This window comes from Mangifera indica, chromosome 9 (genome assembly GCF_011075055.1).
Source record: "Mangifera indica cultivar Alphonso chromosome 9, CATAS_Mindica_2.1, whole genome shotgun sequence".
NCBI classification, from domain to species: Eukaryota; Viridiplantae; Streptophyta; class Magnoliopsida; order Sapindales; family Anacardiaceae; genus Mangifera; species Mangifera indica.
The window spans coordinates 14,968,318-14,987,656 of NC_058145.1; the positions used below are offsets into that span (position 1 = coordinate 14,968,318).

The following is a 19,339-nucleotide window of genomic DNA, read 5'->3' on the forward strand; positions in this document are numbered from 1 at the left end:
AGAATATTTATTAGACTATTTTTATTTTTACTTTTTTAATTGTTGTTTTTCCCTAAAATATAATGAAATTTACTAATAAAACCCAACAAAAAGTGAGAAATTGTCATTCTCTTCTTGCAATATTGTAAAAAATATATATATATTGTTAAGGGCACCATTGTCCATTCATGTTACCTTTTATAGCAAGCACATGGCATAAAATAGTAAAATAACAAATCAGTGAACATTTTGAGGCATTGAATGTTAAGTATAGCTTCATAATTTTCACGAAAAAAGTCAAAGAAATGGAAATCATCGTCATCGTCATCAAATTCGGCTAATGGCAGCTGGTTGCCTTCACAACTTGAGAAAACTTTTTATATATAGCTAACAACTTTGTTCTTCCTCACAATATTGAATAAAGTATAGAGAGAGATATGGGCACAGTTCGTCCAAGTTCCATAACTGAAGCTTCAAAGATTTCTCAAGAAGCTCACGACGGCCATAACCAGAAGGAGCTCGATGCTGGCGCTCTTTTTGTTCTTAAATCCAAAGGTATTTTACTTTTAACTTCCAATCTTGCCTTTTTGTGTTCTTTTTCTTCTTCTTCTGTTTATTCATGATCGAGATTAGCTTGATTAAATAATCGATTCAATGATTTAGAAACTTGAATACCTTTTTAATTAATGAAGAAAACTGACTTTCCAAATGAAGAGGATTATCATCATCTGGTGCTTTTCTTCTTCTCAATGACGTGATCATCTTTTACTTCTTTTGTTTTTGTTTTTGTTTTCTTTTTTCTGTGCCTCCATCGTCATCTCCATCTACTGTTTTCCAGAATTTTCTGCTCATTTGAACTTTTACTTGATCAAATAAACAGATTTTTGTAACTAAACAATCTTGGCTAAACAATCTTGGTTTTTCTAGATTTATAATATATATATATATATATATATATATATATATATATATATATATATATATATATATATCACTTTGCAAAAATCAAGAATCCTACAGGATTTAGTCAAATTATGCAACATGCTGATCGGGACTAATTATTTTTATATATAATATTTAAGTAATGTTATACACGTAAATAATTTGTATAATTTTATATATTATAATGATATATTATCATATTAATTAAATAATTTTAAATTAAAAATAAAATAATATTTTAATTATATAATAATATATCATTATTTATATATAAATTATATATATTATTCATATATATAATTTTATTAATAATATTTTATTTTCATTTCTTTGACAATTCATATGGTTGACCATTCATGGTTAATTATTAGGATTCCAATTATCACTATGCTTTTTCAAGTGATTAAGACTGTTAAACTCTTATTTATATATTTAAATATGTTGCTTTCATTAAGTATGGAATGACCCCTTCTTTGAATTTCTTACCCAATCAATCTACATTTAAATATTAAAAATAATGTTCAAAAAGTACGTCATGACTTATATTTCAGTATTAAAGAACTTTGAGATTCAAAATAGGGATGTTGATTATTGAAATTCAGCATTTATAATGTGGTCCCATTCTGTCTATATTTATTGTGATTTATGTAATTGTACTGTGTGTATTCACAGGGTCATGGATACACTGTGGATATCACTTGACGACTTCAATTGTGGCTCCACCACTGCTGAGTCTGCCATACGCTTTTACTTTCCTTGGCTGGACCGCTGGAACACTAAGCTTAGTGATTGGAGCTCTGGTCACCTTCTATTCTTACAACTTGATTTCTCTTGTTCTTGAACATCATGCTCAATTGGGTCATCGCCATCTCAGGTTCAGAGACATGGCTTATGATATCTTAGGTACACAACATCTTATACAATTAAATACATGAATGATATATCATTATAATATCTAATCATGTAGTGACATATTATCTATATATCTAATTATGTATTTAAAATATATATATATATATATATATATATATATATATATATATATATATATATATATATATATATATATTACTGGATCTTATATTGCTCATATCTTCTACTTTCTATGTGTCAAAATATGTTTAATATGATATTATAACGTGACATGCATCACATACAATCACTTAAAAGATGTTCAAATGTATGTGAGTCATAATTAAATTTAATTTAAGCAAATCTAAGTATGGGGCTGAGAATTCAGTCTTTATTGCATGCTCCAAATTTGGAAGGCTTGTCATTCCAAATTCTACCTATTCTTATTTAAAGTGAGGCAGACATTTTTGTCTCCCCTGCACTAAATGCCCAACAACAAGCCACTGTTTGACTGTTCATACTAATTCATCTCTCTATGTGGTGTCCATTTACAAATTAAAACCTCTATGCTAACTTTGAATCCATTTTAAGCCAAATAATTGGTATAAGGTTTGAAAATGGACAATAAGAAAATATGAGTAGGCCCATTATTTGGATAAAATTTGTAGTGGTGGTGGTGAGGGAGTTGGCCACGACCATCTACAAAATTCAAGTGGTCATACTTAGGAAATGAGTTTAGTACCTAAGATCTTAAATCAGTTATCTCTTCAAGTATATATAAAAATTTCTGTTGGTGGTGAAGAATTGAAGATAAGAGGAAGAAAAGGAATAAAATAAAAAAATAAAGAAAATTTTATTTTTTTAAAATAAGCATAGTAATACATTATAATGATAATGATTATTGCAAGGAAAATTAGTAAATTAAATATTATCGTGTGATAAATTTGTTAATTTAATTTTTATTTTTGATAGAGTTATTTTTTAGTTTTATAAAATTAAGGACATATTAATAATTAAATTTTGTATCAAATGGTGAGAATATTTTCTTACACTGAAACTAAAGAGAATTTATTAATGGATGATAAGTAATAAATTACAATTTTTGAATTTAAAATGTAGTAATTGTCATTTTACCAAACCTGGGGTAGGAATTAGTCATTTGACATTATTATACATAAATATTTGACATGCTTGCAATATTGTTACCGTATCACCATCATATCCTAATCGATTTCATAGAGGTTAAAAAAGGAAAAGAATCAAGGTTTTGACGAGTCAAAAGGTTAAGCTACACAAGTGAAGTTGGATTTGAAGATGTTTTTGGCTACTTTTGATTGCTTAACCCACATTATCCTATAATTGTCAACTTATATCTTAAGTTCTGTTTCAAATCATCGTAACTTATTGTCTTCAAATCCAATTATACAAATTGTTGTACAAAATGTCAATTGACCCAAACGGGCACGTTTTCGTTGCTCCACAAGCCCCTTAAATTGTTTTTTGAGAAAATTTTATTATATAATCCAAAATGTATATACAATATCATGCTGTCTATTCATCAAAATTCAAAGCAAAAATAGTTGTTTAAACCTATCAAAAATACCTTAAATGTATTATTTTTGTTCAAAACAACAGAAGCATTCTTATTTTACCATTTATAAGATCCAAAATATTGCCTAACTTGAACACCAACTGGATTTTGCAGGGCCGAATTGGGGTCGATATTTTGTTGGTCCTATTCAGTTCATGGTCTGCTATGGTGCTGTTGTAGCCTGCACTCTTCTGGGAGGACAATGCATCAAGGTTCAGCTTCATTGTCATTATAAACAACATTCAACTTCTACCCATTAACTCTATAATTAACTTATTTCTTCCTTCCTTTTGCAGGCAATTTACTTACTGGTAGAACCAAATGGCACCATCAAGCTTTATGAATTTGTGGTCATCTTCGGATGTCTTATGCTCTTTTTAGCTCAAATCCCATCCTTCCACTCCCTCAGGCACATCAACTTGATATCTTTAGTTCTATGCTTGGCATATAGCGCCTGCGCGACAGCCGGCTCTATTTATATTGGTAATAACTATAGCAGATTATAAACATGCTTAATCAATTACAAAATGTGTTACTAAATTCAGATATAATACCACTGCTTATTCCTGTCAGGAAATTCCTCCAAAGGGCCAAGAAAAGACTATTCGGTGAATGGAGATAGTCAGAGTCGCATTTTTGGGGTCTTCAATGCTATCGCTATCATTGCCACAACATTTGGCAATGGTATCATTCCTGAAATTCAGGTATGAACATAGAATGTCCAGGTGCAAAATTGTATCAGCACAATGAATTTATATTCATATGGGTACTTACAAAATTCTACTTGCAGGCAACAATTGCACCACCGGTAAAGGGGAAGATGTTCAAGGGGTTATGTGTTTGTTATGCAGTTGTTACAGTGACTTTCTTTAGTGTTGCAATATCTGGCTATTGGGCATTTGGCAACCAATCTGAAGGCCTCATTCTTAGCAACTTCTTGGATGATGGGAAACCTCTGGTCCCAAAGTGGTTCATTTTCATGACCAACATGTTCACAATTTTGCAACTATCAGCTGTTGGTGTGGTAAGAACATTTCTCTAAACACAACTCTTCAGCTCTCTCTATAGAAGGTTGCAGTGTTCACGCAATTCACATACTGGTTTTACAGGTTTATTTGCAGCCAACAAATGAAGTGCTTGAGCAAACCTTTGCAGATCCAATGAGCAAAGAGTTCTCGCCCCGCAACGTTATCCCCAGGGTAGTCGCTCGCTCGTTATCTGTTGTTATATCAACAACCATAGCAGCAATGCTTCCATTCTTTGGAGACATCAATTCAGTCATTGGAGCTTTCGGTTTCATGCCTCTTGACTTTGTCTTGCCAGTGGTTTTCTTTAACTTGACTTTCAAGCCATCAAAGCGGAGCCCCATATTTTGGTTAAACGTCACCATTGCTGTGGTTTTCTCAGTTCTAGGAGTTGTAGCAGCCATTGCAGCAGTTAGACAAATAGTCCTTGATGCCAAAACTTATAAATTATTTGCCAATGTATAATCACCCCAATCTGGCCATTTGCAGACCTTAGGAGCCAGCCATTCTAAAGATATGTAACACTATAAATTAAAATTTCCTCAATGGCAACCCCTGTCAGTTTACTATGAGTTTAGTAGCATATATCTCATTTTACCAATGACAAAATGGTCTTCCAATAAGTTGATAGGAATTCAATATCTTATTTGAGATATACAAAGACTTGCTTAAAAAGACATTATAGTGATTTGACCCATTATAACGAATATGCGGTGCACACATTTTTCACAAGAATGTTGAGAGTAGAGATCTTGATTATCCACATATTGTTCATCCGCTTAGAAAAGACAAAAAGTTCCTAAAGTCTTACATGCAAAGTAGAAATTTGAGGTAATTGTTACATGAGTAAACTCATCTTTAATCAAATTCATAAAAAATGACATTAAAAAAGTGATGAACTACACAATTAGTTATTAATTGATCACACCTGTATGTAGGTTGAATCAAAGTGTAGGCAAAAGACTTTTACCTAGAAAAAGCAGATGAAGCAGAAATTGATAGATTTTCTTCATGCCACATTTTCCCTAAGGTAGTAGATTCTTGTTCTATTTCAAACCATATGGGAAAGTAAACAACTTTCTACCAAATTGAAATTGGACAATTATCTTATCTCAATAGGACTTAGTATCTGGAATAAAAGTCTTGATTCTTTATTGTAATGACATAAAATAAGTAATAACACAATCTTATATGATTGAATTGCTAATCCTATTAATTAAGGATTGTACACGAGAGAAAGAAGTCGATAAACATTCAATTTGACATGCACAATAATATTAACATATACTTTATTAGGTTGATAAATCATTTTAATAACAAAACTGTAGACATAAATTTACGAACATCAAACCAAAAACACCTTTAAAAAAACATGTTCCAAATACTTTTAGTTTGTGCCAGACAATACAATAAAAATAGTAACACATATATCAATGTAATGAATAAATGAAAATTAAAAATAATAAATCGATCAACATTGCATCATATGTCAAAATTAGAATAAAAGAAAAATTAAATAAAATTAGCTAAATTCAAAACGCTATTTTTCCTAACAAAAACAATTTGACGGTCCAAATTGTACTAGTCGAAGCCGCAAATTAAATTATTAAGATTTAATTTTCATATTTTAAAATCTTGGCGGGTAATGGTATCTCAAGAGGAAATTCTTCCCGCCATTTTGTTTATACCATTTAACTTGTGTCAATCGAATAATAATATTTCCCAAAATTGCGCGTCATCCAAGTTAAACATAGGGATCGGATCGACTCTGAGTTGACTCGACGCACGAGGTCACTCGCTCTTTCCCCTTCTATTTGTAAAGCAGAGTAGTTATAATTGTTTGGCGGTTTCTGAAGGGAACGGTAAATCGTGTGAAAACACGTCCATGTTAAAATTTTGCAATTAATTTGACATTGGCCGAGATTTGAGGGCCCTATTTTAATTAATTCGTACTCCGCCGTCTGATCTTTGCAGTTGTACCTAGATATGAAGTTTAATTAAATTAATTACCCTTAAATAGAAAAACATAAATAAAAATATATATCTAAGGGCTTATTTTAGTTGAATTTTCTACAGGTAATTAAATAAATTAACTAATATCATGTGATATATACGATTTTAGCTAACACTTCAAGAAGACAATTCAATGTCATATAAAAAATATTTAAATCATTTTTGCTCATTCATAAGTGCATATATCACAATTTCCAAATTAGAATGTATTAAATTATAATAATATTCTAGCAGTAATATAAACGACTCTTTTAGTGTGTCTCTTAATGATTAAAGTGTCTAATTTTTCGTCTATCATACTTATGCATATGATATATTAATTTTATATTAGTCGACAATATCCACAATGATCTCCTTAAGTTGATACACACGATCAATTAATATAAATTTTGTCCTTAAAATTTGCCATAAAACTCCAGTCGTACTTACCTATAATGAGGCAATATATGATCTCTAGGATATGTGCGCTAGCTATCCAAATGATATAGTTCAAAACAGTCACTTTCTCCTACCCTATTTGTTCGTGCATGCGAATTACATTGTTGATTACGATATTTAATCTCCCATCTAGTTGTGTTTGACTTGTGCAGTTTAAACTAATATCCCTTCTTAAGAGTATCTCAAGTTACTACATCAATGACATGTTGTTTACTTGGAAATAATGTACCAAATTTTGAATAATCACCATCTCTTTGCATTCCTCAACTTATGGATGTAGATGGTTGGTTAGAAAATTTGGGTAACTAATGAAACACATCAATACTATAACATTTCTCTCTAAAAGTACTGTCTTCTGGAGGAAAAATATTACTAATTAATGTCTAGGAGCGTAAAGAAAAAACTTTAAAATAAACTCATTACTAAAATAGTTTAAAAATATTATGTGAAAATTGAAAATCTGGAAGCGAACAAAAGATGTGTATATCACATATAAACACTCATCTAAAAGTATTTGAACACATGGAGTAATCATGTACATATCCCTAGATACAATTATACAGCTATCTGAAAATTATATTTGAAGAAGCCAAAAGTTAACAATATTATACGACCATATGCATGTAATATAAAATATAGATAAACTGCTCTAGTTTGGATCTATCCTTGCTGATCTGACCTGGCCCTGCCTTGCAGCAACCTCGATCATCTATACCTACAATCATGAAAGGAAAATAAGTGAAAGATAAGAACACTCAGTAAAAGAGGAAAGAATAAGTAAACTATCTCTTTTCTTGCTCTTAATCACTTACGAGATTCAATCTCACGTAATAACCTTTTTAGAGAATTGAGGGAATAATCTGACTCATATTTTATTATTTAGGTCATACTTTGTCCTATTTGGTATCTATCTGATACTTTCTGAAAATTGACTATAGGGATTCGATATTTTTTCAAGCTCGAGCTCTCTTTCTTTTTCTCATTACATTATCTTAGAATTTGAACTGTGTTCTACCAGGAGCATGTTTTATTATAAGCAGACCCTACTGCAAGTCTATGTCCTACTACGGATGTGTCCTACTGCGGGCATGCCCTAATACAGACGATGTAGCATAAAGTGCCCCTTCATAATTCGTAGTATGCATGCATTATCTCTTATTGATTTTGCTTCCATTTAAAACTGAAACTTGTGTCTAAACTCTTTCTTTCTCTTTAGGCACGTGAGATACTATTGAGTGTCCATAATCCATAGATTATACTCTCGAGATGACTCCTAAATTCTGATCCCCAAATTTCCTTTCTTTTTTGTCTTTCTTTTCTTTTTCCCTCATTTCTTTCCTTTCCTTTCTTTCTTTTCTTTCTCTCTTCCCTTCTTTCATTTCTTTCCAGAAACTGTAATTACTATTTATTTGATAAGACAGTCTTTTTGTTCAAATAATTTAACTGTCCAAACGATTTCCAAATCATACAAATTATATATAATTGAAAAGACGTTTTATAGAGTTTTCCAATGAGCTATAGTAATACTCATGATTCATCAGATAAAATAGTCAAAATGAGTTTTCTTTCTCTCTTTCTTTTCGCAAACTGTAATTACTGTTTATTTGGTAGAACAATCTTTTTATTTAAGCAATTTAACAGTCTAAATGGTCTTTAAATCATACAAACTATATATCATTGAAAAAAAGATTTACAAAGCTTTCCAACGAGTTATAGCAGCACTTATGATTTATCAAATAAAGTAGTCAAAACATGAGACGAAATCAGTGGCAAAACTATAAATATTTCCTAACTCTTTGTCATGAATCAAAATCATACACATAGATACCCAAATGGTAAAACAACATTTCTCAACTTTAAAACTTATCAACCATGTTATTTAACTCAACTCAATCAAATATATATGGCTATTCATAACTATATATATATCTCTATGTCCTTTGTCATGGTTTTATCATTTATATATATAAACCTTTTTCTTTTACTTCCAACCATAACCAATGCATCCATATAACACAATCATTATTTATAATATAGAGCAAAAGAACCAAAGACATAAAACATGAAACATAAAGTTTATTTAACTAATTTAGGGGAGACCAAGAATAATTTCACTTACCTTGCTTAAACCCAATATTTGAAAACTTGCTCCCTCATTTTTGCCTTACTTATTTTCTCACAAAAAACCGCTTTAAATCACTACCAAAACACACTAATATATTCATATAACATACTCCAATATATAAACACAAGTAAAGGAAAAAGAAAAAAATCTTTTGGTTACCAAACCCTCCAAAGTGTTTCCTCTAATTTTCTTTTCTTAATTTTTCTTTCAAAACCCCTTCAAATCTCTCACTTTTCTTCAAAAACAAAGAAGAAGCATGCGTTTCTCACCAAGCTTCTAGAAGGGATAGGAAAAGGAAATAAAAAATGCATAAAATCTTTTTTTTTTTTTTTATCTTTTATCTCGTCTCTTTTTATATATATATTGGCTTCTCTCATACATACATTTTTGGTTTTATGTCCTTTATCTTTTTGTAGTTTTAGTTTTTATACACATATATATATGAACATATATATTTGTGATTAGAAATGTATCAAAACAAGGTTAAAAAACATAAATGTCTTTGAAATGTATTTGAGGGTATTACAAATACGAACTTTCTTGCTATCAAGATTTGTTTGTAGGATTGTACCTCAAATATCTTTATTAACATGTGTTTTCTCTTATAACTTTGGTTCCTCGATAGGAATATCATGCATAACTTTCTCGTCAAATTCACTCAAATATAAAAAATTTTCTTCCTTACCACGAACAAATTCTTCTGTATCATACAATACATCAACATGAATATCATTTAAGTATGTAAAGTCTTCCTTAAAAAATTTTTATTTTGGATTGATCCCGATATTTTAAATGTCTCATAAACCAATCTCATGATGTTGTGGATAACTACTCAGACTCACCACCTTGTAAAACTTCATCTGTTTGTTGAACCTCATAACTATCATCATTAAATGTAGTTGTTACAAAAAACTAGAACACATTCTTTAAAGAAGTTAGATAAACCATTAAAAACCTCAACATCTTCATCATTTGAAATAACAACAGGGATGTCGTTGTCAAGATGTTTTGGTCTCATGTTTATTTGAATGTTGTTTACCCTTTGATTTATGTTATACTTTTCGCTTACCATTTGGATTAATCCCTTGAATGTCGTGTGCTATGGAATTTTAATCAATTTTCTATTACCTCAAACATATTTTATGACGTTATAATCCATTTTTATCTATTCATCAACATATCTAATTAAAACATACCCCGCAATTTGGATTAATCCTATAATGAAATATATAATAAAAATAAATAACATGACTAAAAATACTATTTAAAATTTTTTGTTACATTATTTTATTAATAAATTTTAGTTTTGTGATTTTATTTTTATTACACAATTACACCTATTCCATAATTCTACTACGTATTGTGAATATATTTTGAATAATTTGATACTAATTTTTAAAAATATTACTTTACCCTATATCATCAAATATTATTTTACCCCAAAATATTATCTAATATTTTTAACACCCTTTATTATAAAATATCATTTTACCTCTAAATATTATCTAATATCTCTAACACATTTTATTGTAAAATATCATTTCATCTCTTACTATTATAATTACAAAAATACCTCTATAATTTTTTATCATTTTAATTTTTATACACAACTCTAAGTTATTATATAAGATATCACATATAATTACATTATTAATAAAAATAATAACGATTAAAGTTATAGTACGTATAAATATCTTAATATCTTAAACTTTTTTTTTGTTCGAAATCATGATAACAAATTTTTTTTCTCTTTAATAATAAATAAAATTGTATATATTAATGGAGGAAGAGATAAAATTTATATATAATAAAGAAATAGTAATTTTAATATTTTTAGTATTTTTTTGAGAATATTTAGGATATTTTCATTTAACTACTTTAAAGTTTGGGTATTTTTGTTTAACTCAGAAATTTATGGCTAAATTGTTATACCCAGGAAATACGGGTAATTAAATTAATTTACCAGGGGAAGGTCCGCAACTCGAGCGAGTCGGAACACCGAGTAACACGGTAAGTTTAACTCGGTACATCAAGAATGGAGAGGCTCTCTTTTTAGGGCTTCTCTTCTCTCCGCCAATACAAAAGTGGATAAAATACCTATCTGTAATGGCGGTTGCCAGACCCTAACTAGGTAAACCCTCTCTCTGTGCTTATCTCCAAACGAAATAGAACTATAAATCAACGTATACGTATAAAAATCATCCAATCTCCCACCCAATTTCTCCACTTATCACTCGATTTTGAAAAAAGGCTCTAATCTGTATCCATCACTCGAAACACAGGATTTTATGAAAATTTCTTTTATAGTAGTTAGTTCAAGTAACTGTTGATTTTATTTGTCTTGATTTGTTCCATAGGATCTGCGAAGATTCTGGATCTCGAGTTACTTGGAACGAAGCATTTATTGTGTTTGCAGCAAATTGTCCGATTTTATGGAAGATAGAGTTATTTATTGTTCATTTAGTTGAATATAGGGTTACTATTTGATTTGATTTGTTTTTTTATCGATACAAATGGAGGTTAAGGTGGGTAGACCTAGGGGTAGGCCGAGGAAAAGGAAGAGACCAGAAGATGAAAATGCTGTGGTCCCTGATAAAAGACGTGATTTTGTTGAGGTGAAACCAATTCCTTTGGTTGGTAGATATGTGCTGAAAGAATTTGTAGGAAATGGTATATACTTAGGGAAAATTGTTTACTATGAGAGTGGATTGTATAGAGTGGATTATGAGGATGGTGATTGTGAGGATTTGGATAGCAGTGAGCTACGTCAGTACCTGATAGGTGAAAAAGATTTTGATGATGAACTAAGTAGAAGAAGGGTGAAACTAGACGAAAGGATCTTGAAAATTAGTGTCAAGAAGAAGGAGGAGGATTTAGAGAAGAAAGGTAGGGATTTAAAAAGTATGGTGGACAAGGTACAAGTGTCTGTTTTGAGTGATGTGAGTGGCGGATTGATGGTTGAAGAAAATGAGGAACTAGTTGATGTTGACGGGGATTCGTCAAGTGATTCATGTGAGCATGTGCGTGACATGGATGCTTGTTTGGAGGCTGAAGCTCCACATATTCCACCTCTCCAACTGCCACCATCTTCAGGAACTATGGGTGTGCCAGAGGAGTATGTTTCACAACTTTTTTCAGTATATGGGTTCTTGAGGTCATTTGGTATTCGACTGTTTTTGAGCCCATTCGGATTGGATGATTTTGTTGGTTCACTAAATTGTTGTGTTCCAAACACATTGATGGATGCCATTCATGTGGCTTTGATGCGTGTTTTGAGGCGTCATCTTGAAGCACTTGCTTCCGATGGCTCAGAGCTTGCATCAAATTGCTTAAGGTAATAATAATTTTTGTTAGTATATCAGAGTGTTATTGTGATTCCACTTATTGGAAATGGTGTTTTCATTAGTATTTGTAGCTGCATATTATAATAAATGAATAGTTGCTGCAATAGAATGCATGCACTGGTTAGATTTTGAAAGTTTTGGATCTTGAGAAAAAAATCGTAACTCTTACTTGTGCAGAGTAGTTTGACTGCATGATTGAAGTGTTTTTTTTTCATTCTTAGAACGAGAATGCGTTAGTTTTAAAAAAATATTTATATAGCATCATGTTTATCCCATAAGCTTTCACATAGATTTGTGTTAGATGCATTTATTATCATTTTTCCTTGAATGAGGAATCATTCTTTATATGCAGGTGCATTGATTGGAGCTTGCTTGATACATTGACTTGGCCTGTTTATGTAGTTCGGTATCTCACCTTACTGGGATACACAAAAGGACCTGAGTGGAAAGGATTCTATGATGAGGCTTTAGAGAGGGAGTATTATTCCTTATCTACAGGAAAGAAGTTGATTATTTTACAAATCTTGTGTGATGATGCGTTAGACTGTGAAGAGATACGTGCTGAAATTGACATGCGTGAAGAATCAGAAGTTGGAATAGACCCTGATGCAGTTGTAACTGATGCTCCAGAAAATGCACCTAGAAGGGTCCATCCTAGGTATTCCAAAACTTCAGCTTGCAAGGGTAAAGAGGCTGTGGAAATAATTGCAGGAAGCAGTGGGACTAAGTCTTCTTGTAAGGCTAGGGATGTCAATGCTCCTGATGTTGATGATGGGAATGGTGATGAATGCTGCATTTGTGGCATGGATGGAACCTTGCTTTGCTGTGATGGTTGCCCATCGGCATACCATACAAGATGTATAGGTATTGCCAAAATGTATATACCAGAAGGCTCATGGTTTTGTCCGGAGTGCACAATAAATAGGACAGGTCTCATTATCACAGTGGGAACATCACTTAGAGGAGCAGAAGTTTTTGGCATTGATTCAAATGGGCAAGTCTTCTTGGGTACATGCAATTACTTATTGGTGTATGTTTTCTACACCTTTTTACATCCTCCCCTCTTTTTGCAGGTTGCATTATTTATATAATTTGATGAACCTTTATGCTCTCATTTGCTCTCAGAGACTTGTATTATTGTACTCTAATATTCCTTTTTGCCCTTGACCTGAAATTTATATGCAACTCTGTCTTTATGCGTTATCTGTTCTTCATGTTTTATTTATTTATTTTCCCTGAAACATGTCTAAGTGCTTTGCATGCTATTTTGGAATTGATAATTTCAGGCTCAATACTTCCAAAAACACTGAACCATATGTTAGATACTACAATCCTGTGGACATTCCAATGGTCCTACAAGTGTTTTTATCATCTGCCCAACATGTATCATTGTACTCAGGAATATGCAAGGCAATTCTACAGTATTGGGACATCCCGGAAGGTGTTGTTGATCCTATGGGAGTGATAAAGGCGGGTGAAAAGTTCTGTAGTTTGTCATTTCATCTTCCTGTCAAGGAAAGCAATGGAGTTACAGATGTTGAAGCTGAGAATGCGAGTAGTAATAATGGAAGTAATGTAGATAATATGATATTTTCAAGTTTAGGTACTTCTGTGGACATGATGGCCCAAACCAACCTCCCTGTTGGTCAGAGCAATAGTTTAAATGTAACAGAGAAAATAAATGTGAAGATGCATGGACATATTAAGATGGAGCCTGCCATGGCTACTGGTTCCATCACCCAGCAAGCTGAACCATCTGATCTAACCAACCAAAGCTTGGTTGGCAGGTCAAATGCAATAGACTTTATGACGTCAACTTCACTAATCAGTAATGAGAGTTATAGCAGGCATGCAAGCTCTTGCTTACCAGCAAATATGTCCTCCCAAAGCAAGGAAGGAAATTATGCAGGTTTTTCACTAGGTGGAAGAAACTCTCCTGGTAATTGTGCATACATGGGATCCAATTTCAAGCCTCAGGCATATATAAACCAGTATATGCATGGAGACTTTGCTGCAGCTGCTGCAGCTAAATTGGCTGTTCTTTCATCCGAGGAAAGCCAGGTCTCAGAGGCACTCAAATCTGGAAATGCCAGAAAACTTATCTCTGGTAACATTCTAATGCAAGCAAAAGCATTCTCGTCAACAGCCTCACGCTTTTTCTGGCCATGTCCAGATAAGAAGTTTTGGGAGGTTCCTAGGGAGAGGTGTAGCTGGTGTTATTCTTGTAAAGCCCCAGCTTCAAGCAGGAGAGGTTGCATGCTGAATTCAGCCATCACAATTGCCACTAAAAGTGCTATGAAGTTTTTTAATGGTCTTCATCCCCCAAATCTTGGGGAGGGGAGTCTTCTTACTATTGCAGCATACATATTATACATGGAGGAGAGCTTATGTGGTCTTATGAGTGGCTCCTTTGTGAGTTCAAGTTATAGAAATAGATGGCGTAAACAAGTTCAAGAAGCTTCTACGCTCAATTTGTTAAAAGCCCTCTTACTTAAAGTGAGTCGTTTTCCTTTACAACACCAAACTACCACAACCCCAACCAAGTTATTGGCATGTTGAATTATAAAAAACACGCACTGAACTAGTTTAGCTTTTTATTATTGTTTGAGTTTCCTGCTTATTTTGTTCGGTTTAGAAGAATGCTTTCTTTTTCAAAAGAGGGGTATATATCTTTCCAAACATCTTTTTTGTCCTACAATCATGTCAAAAAATTGATCTTTTCCTTGGGAAGGCATATTACATTCTTTGTGCATATGCTTTATGTATGTTTCTTTTTATGACATCATGATCTTCATTTACAGCTTCAGGAAAGCATCTGCCTTATCGCTTTTTCTGGGGACTGGATTAAGTTGATGGATGATTGGCTGGTGGACTCTACCATGATTCAAAGTGCCTCATGTAATGTTGGAACAAGGAAATGTAGACCCAGTCTGAAGCGTGGTCGGAAACCATCAGGTGTATCAGAAGATACAGCTGATAATTCCAGTGACCAAAGTTTCAGCTGGTGGCAAGGGGGGAAGTCAGCAGAGGTTTTATTCCAGAAAGCAGTTTTACCACGTTCAATGGTTAGAAATGCAGCTCGCAGAGGTAACCTCTATACTGCACAGAAATATTGACAATTTTTGTTCTATTATTTGTTGCAGGTATTTTTCATAAATAATTTTCATTATATATGATGATTTTGGGCTTATCAGGTGGCGTGAGAAAATTTTCTGATGTTAATTATGCTGATGGTTCTGGAGTTCCAAAAAGGAGCAGGCATTTGGTTTGGAGAGCAGCAGTTGAAAGGAGCAAAACTTCTTCGCAGCTTGCACTTCAGGTTTGTCGTTGTTTATTTTATGTGATTTCATTCATTTTATATTCTTCATCCTCAATTTTATTTTAGCATTGTCAATTTGATCTGACCACATAATTGATTTCTCCAGTTGTATCATGAAATTTAAAGTATTTGGAATTTTTGCATCAGGTTAGATATTTGGACCTTCATGTTAGATGGAGTGATCTTGTCCGTCCTGACCAGAGTCTCCAGGATGGAAAGGGTCCAGAGACAGAAGCTTCTGCTTTTCGAAATGCAATTATTTGCGATAAGAAAATTGTGGAGAAAAAGATCAGATATGGAGTTGTTTTTGGGAATCAAAAACATCTTCCGTCACGGGTTATGAAGAATATTATTGAAATAGAGCAAATTCAAGATGGAAGGGAGAAGTATTGGTTTCCTGAAAATCGCATTCCCTTATATTTGATCAAAGAGTATGAAGAAAGCAAGGATAAGGTTGTTTTTCCATCAGCAAAGAAGCTTTCAGATGAATTGTCTGAGTTGCAGAAAAAGCAGTTGAACGAGTCCCGAAAAGACATGTTCTCCTATCTTGTCTGTAAGAGGGACAAGCTGGAGAAGTGTGCTTGTGCTTCATGCCATCTGGATGTTTTACTTGGGTAGTTATTTTGTTTTATTTTACATTTTTCATTGTTTTGGTTCTTCCCACCTGCTTGCTCTATGCTCATCAGTCTCTTTCTGGTGTAATTTTCAGGAATGCAGTCAAGTGCAGTGCATGTCAAGGTATACAAATTATTAAGCTTCATTTTTAACTTTCAGAGTTCTCTTTAATTCGCAGTTACTAATCTATGCTTGCTTGTTTACTTTAATATCTATTTCAAAGCGTGTCCCTGTAATGTAAATTTTGCAAGTTTTGGAATTCGCCCCATGGCAATCAGTCATTACCCTCCTTTTCAACTGCTTTCATTGACTGTCTAAATTTACCTTCTGTTCTGCCTATCTAGGATAACTAAAGATTAGGGCATGCTTTTTCAAGATATTGTTTAATCTACAAAATGTGTAAAAAAAGAAATCATATCTTTTAAAATCTGAAAAATGGGTTTTTGAAGAAGTTTATTAGTGCCTTTATGTTAATAAAGACTCTGGAAAAGACTGTAATGGTGAAACTTTGCCATTTGTTATAATGGCTTGAATTGGAATATTATGGGCATGTTTGATTTGTGATTTGAGAAGGTTTTAAATATAATAAGAATACAACTAAACTAAAACAAAAAGTTTAGTTGTATTCTTAATATTTTTAAAATCTAAAAATAAATCGGCTATAATTTTTTTAATTTTTGGCATTTAAAAAAAATTGCAAATATCTTTGACATAATATCTTAAAACAGTGAAAATTTAATTTATATATTTTAACAATATGAAATATGATTGGTACAGCATAATCATTTTTGTTTTTATAGATGATAATTTTATATTAGTGTTTAGAATAAATTGAGTATGTAGGTTGCACGGTACTTGTGTAATACTTAGCTTTTTAATATGTAGTTACTATGATTATATTAAATAATCCGAAAATGAATGAATATCTATGTGGTACAATATTACACTTTAATAAAATGTGAGAGATTTAGAATTAAAATAACATTTTGGTGTGCATTATATTGAAGCTCTTATTCTGTTCTCTGGCCAGGTTATTGTCATGAGAGTTGTACATTAAGTTCAATGTACATGAATGGTGAAGTGGAGCCCTTGATCATCTGCAATCAGTGTTATCATGTCAAATCCCTTGCCCCAAGTGAAGTTAGCAGTGAGTCTCCAACTAGTCCCTTGCCCTTGCAACGGCAAGAATATCAAACTGCTATGACAGTCAATAGAGTAACACAATCTAATGCTTTTAACCAACCTTCAGCATGTGTTAGAATTCAGGAGAGTTATTCTGCTGTTAAGAAAACTACTTCTAATTCTAGTTTGGTAACAAAAACCCGAAGTAAAACATTGTCTTGGGGAATTATATGGAAGAAAAAGAATATTGAAGATACAGGTGCTGATTTCAGGCATGCAAACATTCTCCTACGGGGTAGCTCTGATGTAAATGGTTTGGGGCCTGTTTGTGATCTGTGTCAACTGCCGTACAATTCTGATCTGATGTATATTCACTGTGAAACCTGCGAAAGTAAGTTGCTTTATTCCATAGGCGCTATATGCTTATAAGGGGTATGCAATTCTTATATTTGCATTGGCACTTTGTGTCTCTGATTATCTGCAGGGTGGTTCCATGCTGAAGCTGTTGAACTTGAGGAGTCAAAGCTTTCTGATGTAATGGGTTTCAAGTGTTGCAAATGTCGTAGGATAGGTGGACCTGAGTGCCCCTACATGGATCCTGAACTCAAGGAAAAAAGGCGCAAGAGTCGTCGATTGAGGGCTCAAAAGCAGGGACAAGGAACCCTAAGGATGCAATCTGATTTTGACACTCCTGAATCTAAGGAGTGTAAACCCACTACTCCAATTTATCCCAAGGAGGAAGTATTTGTACCAAGTACTGATCCTCTTCTTTTCTCTCTTTCAAAAGTTGAGCTTATCAAAGAACCCAATTCAGAAGTGGGCTTCGGATGGAATTCTGCTGGGCCAGGGCCTCAAAAACTTCCAGTCAGAAGGCATGTGAAATGTGAAGAGGACATAGATAGTGGTTCCGTTGGAAATAATCTTTCTCAAGGTGAATTATCTATGCATTTTGAACCTAATAACATCATGTATCCAGAGGAACCTTCAGTTCCGAGTGTAGGATGGGATACTTCTGCCAACGGCCTTGAAAGTGAGATGCTGTTTGACCTTGGAGGTCTTAGCTATGAAGATATGGAGTTTGAACCCCAAACCTACTTCTCTTTTTCAGAGTTGCTAGCAACAGATGATGGTGGTCCTTTGGATGAAACAGATACCTCCGGGGTCATGCCTGGAAACCAGGAAGATCTTTCTTTTTCAGTTTCATGGGATATAGCCGCTGAACATGGAATGGAGACTTCTAATGGTCAACAACCTTCAAATTCAACTATTAATACAAAGCATTGTCAAATTTGTTCAGACATGACCGAATCCCCTGATCTATCATGCGAGATTTGTGGGTTTTTGATACACGGCCGTTGTTCACCTTGGGATGAGTCCTCCATTACAGAAGGAAGTTGGAGATGTGGGAATTGTCGAGAGTGGCGATAGCTAACTCCCTTGTTGTGAGAGGTCTACAGTGTCATGGGATTTTAACCATCAGAGGGAGTTTTGTTTGATGACCCTGCAAGAATGCAGTTGAGCTGGCCTTAACAACTGGAAATTGTACATCATTCTGAGGAAGAATGAGGATCAGCAGAAAGCGTAAATAGTCTTCTCCTTTAGTGTTGAAGCGGAGAAATATATTGAACAATCAGTATATGGTTATTTAGAAATTGATGGGGGGATGGATGTCATTTTGTGGACGAACTAGGGTGTCTATGGGGTACTGCTAAAATTGGCGTGGTAGTAGGGAAGATTAACTGGGGCGGGAACCATGGGATTATTTCACAGGCTTAAAAATATTTTACCGTGATGTAGGGTGAGGTAAGCATGCCTTTTTGTATCGTGCTTATCCGGCGGCATTGCTTGTACAAAATTCAGAAATTCCGTGGCGTTTTTATTTTCTCATTGAATTGTTTACCCTCACGGTCACACAAATCGGTAAATGAATTCTAAATCAAAATGCTTAATATTCCTAATTATACGAAGTTAAGA

The 19,339-nt window shown here is 33.1% G+C and overlaps 2 protein-coding genes across 3 annotated transcripts; both read left to right on the forward strand.

The window, feature by feature from the left end:
• Positions 1-224: 224 nt before the first annotated feature.
• Positions 225-4,961, forward strand: LOC123224940 (GABA transporter 1-like). Its single transcript, XM_044648731.1, has 7 exons — positions 225-534; positions 1,594-1,824; positions 3,479-3,576; positions 3,661-3,847; positions 3,938-4,068; positions 4,155-4,388; positions 4,474-4,961. The coding sequence occupies exons 1-7, from the start codon at positions 417-419 to the stop codon at positions 4,852-4,854; spliced, it is 1,380 nt and encodes a 459-aa protein (XP_044504666.1). The 5' UTR covers positions 225-416; the 3' UTR covers positions 4,855-4,961.
• A 5,985-nt stretch (positions 4,962-10,946) lies between these two features.
• LOC123225579 (DDT domain-containing protein PTM-like) lies at positions 10,947-19,252 on the forward strand. 2 transcript variants are annotated; one of them, XM_044649643.1, is made up of 10 exons: positions 10,947-11,096; positions 11,323-12,299; positions 12,662-13,339; positions 13,596-14,805; positions 15,111-15,396; positions 15,504-15,628; positions 15,776-16,242; positions 16,338-16,366; positions 17,274-17,756; positions 17,850-19,252. In XM_044649643.1, exons 2-10 carry the CDS (start codon positions 11,479-11,481, stop codon positions 18,791-18,793), a joined length of 5,043 nt encoding a protein of 1,680 aa, XP_044505578.1. In that variant the 5' UTR covers positions 10,947-11,096; positions 11,323-11,478; the 3' UTR covers positions 18,794-19,252. The 2 variants fall into 2 exon arrangements, with proteins under 2 accessions (XP_044505578.1, XP_044505577.1); XM_044649642.1 differs by having other exon boundaries at positions 11,001-12,299.
• Positions 19,253-19,339: the final 87 nt, after the last annotated feature.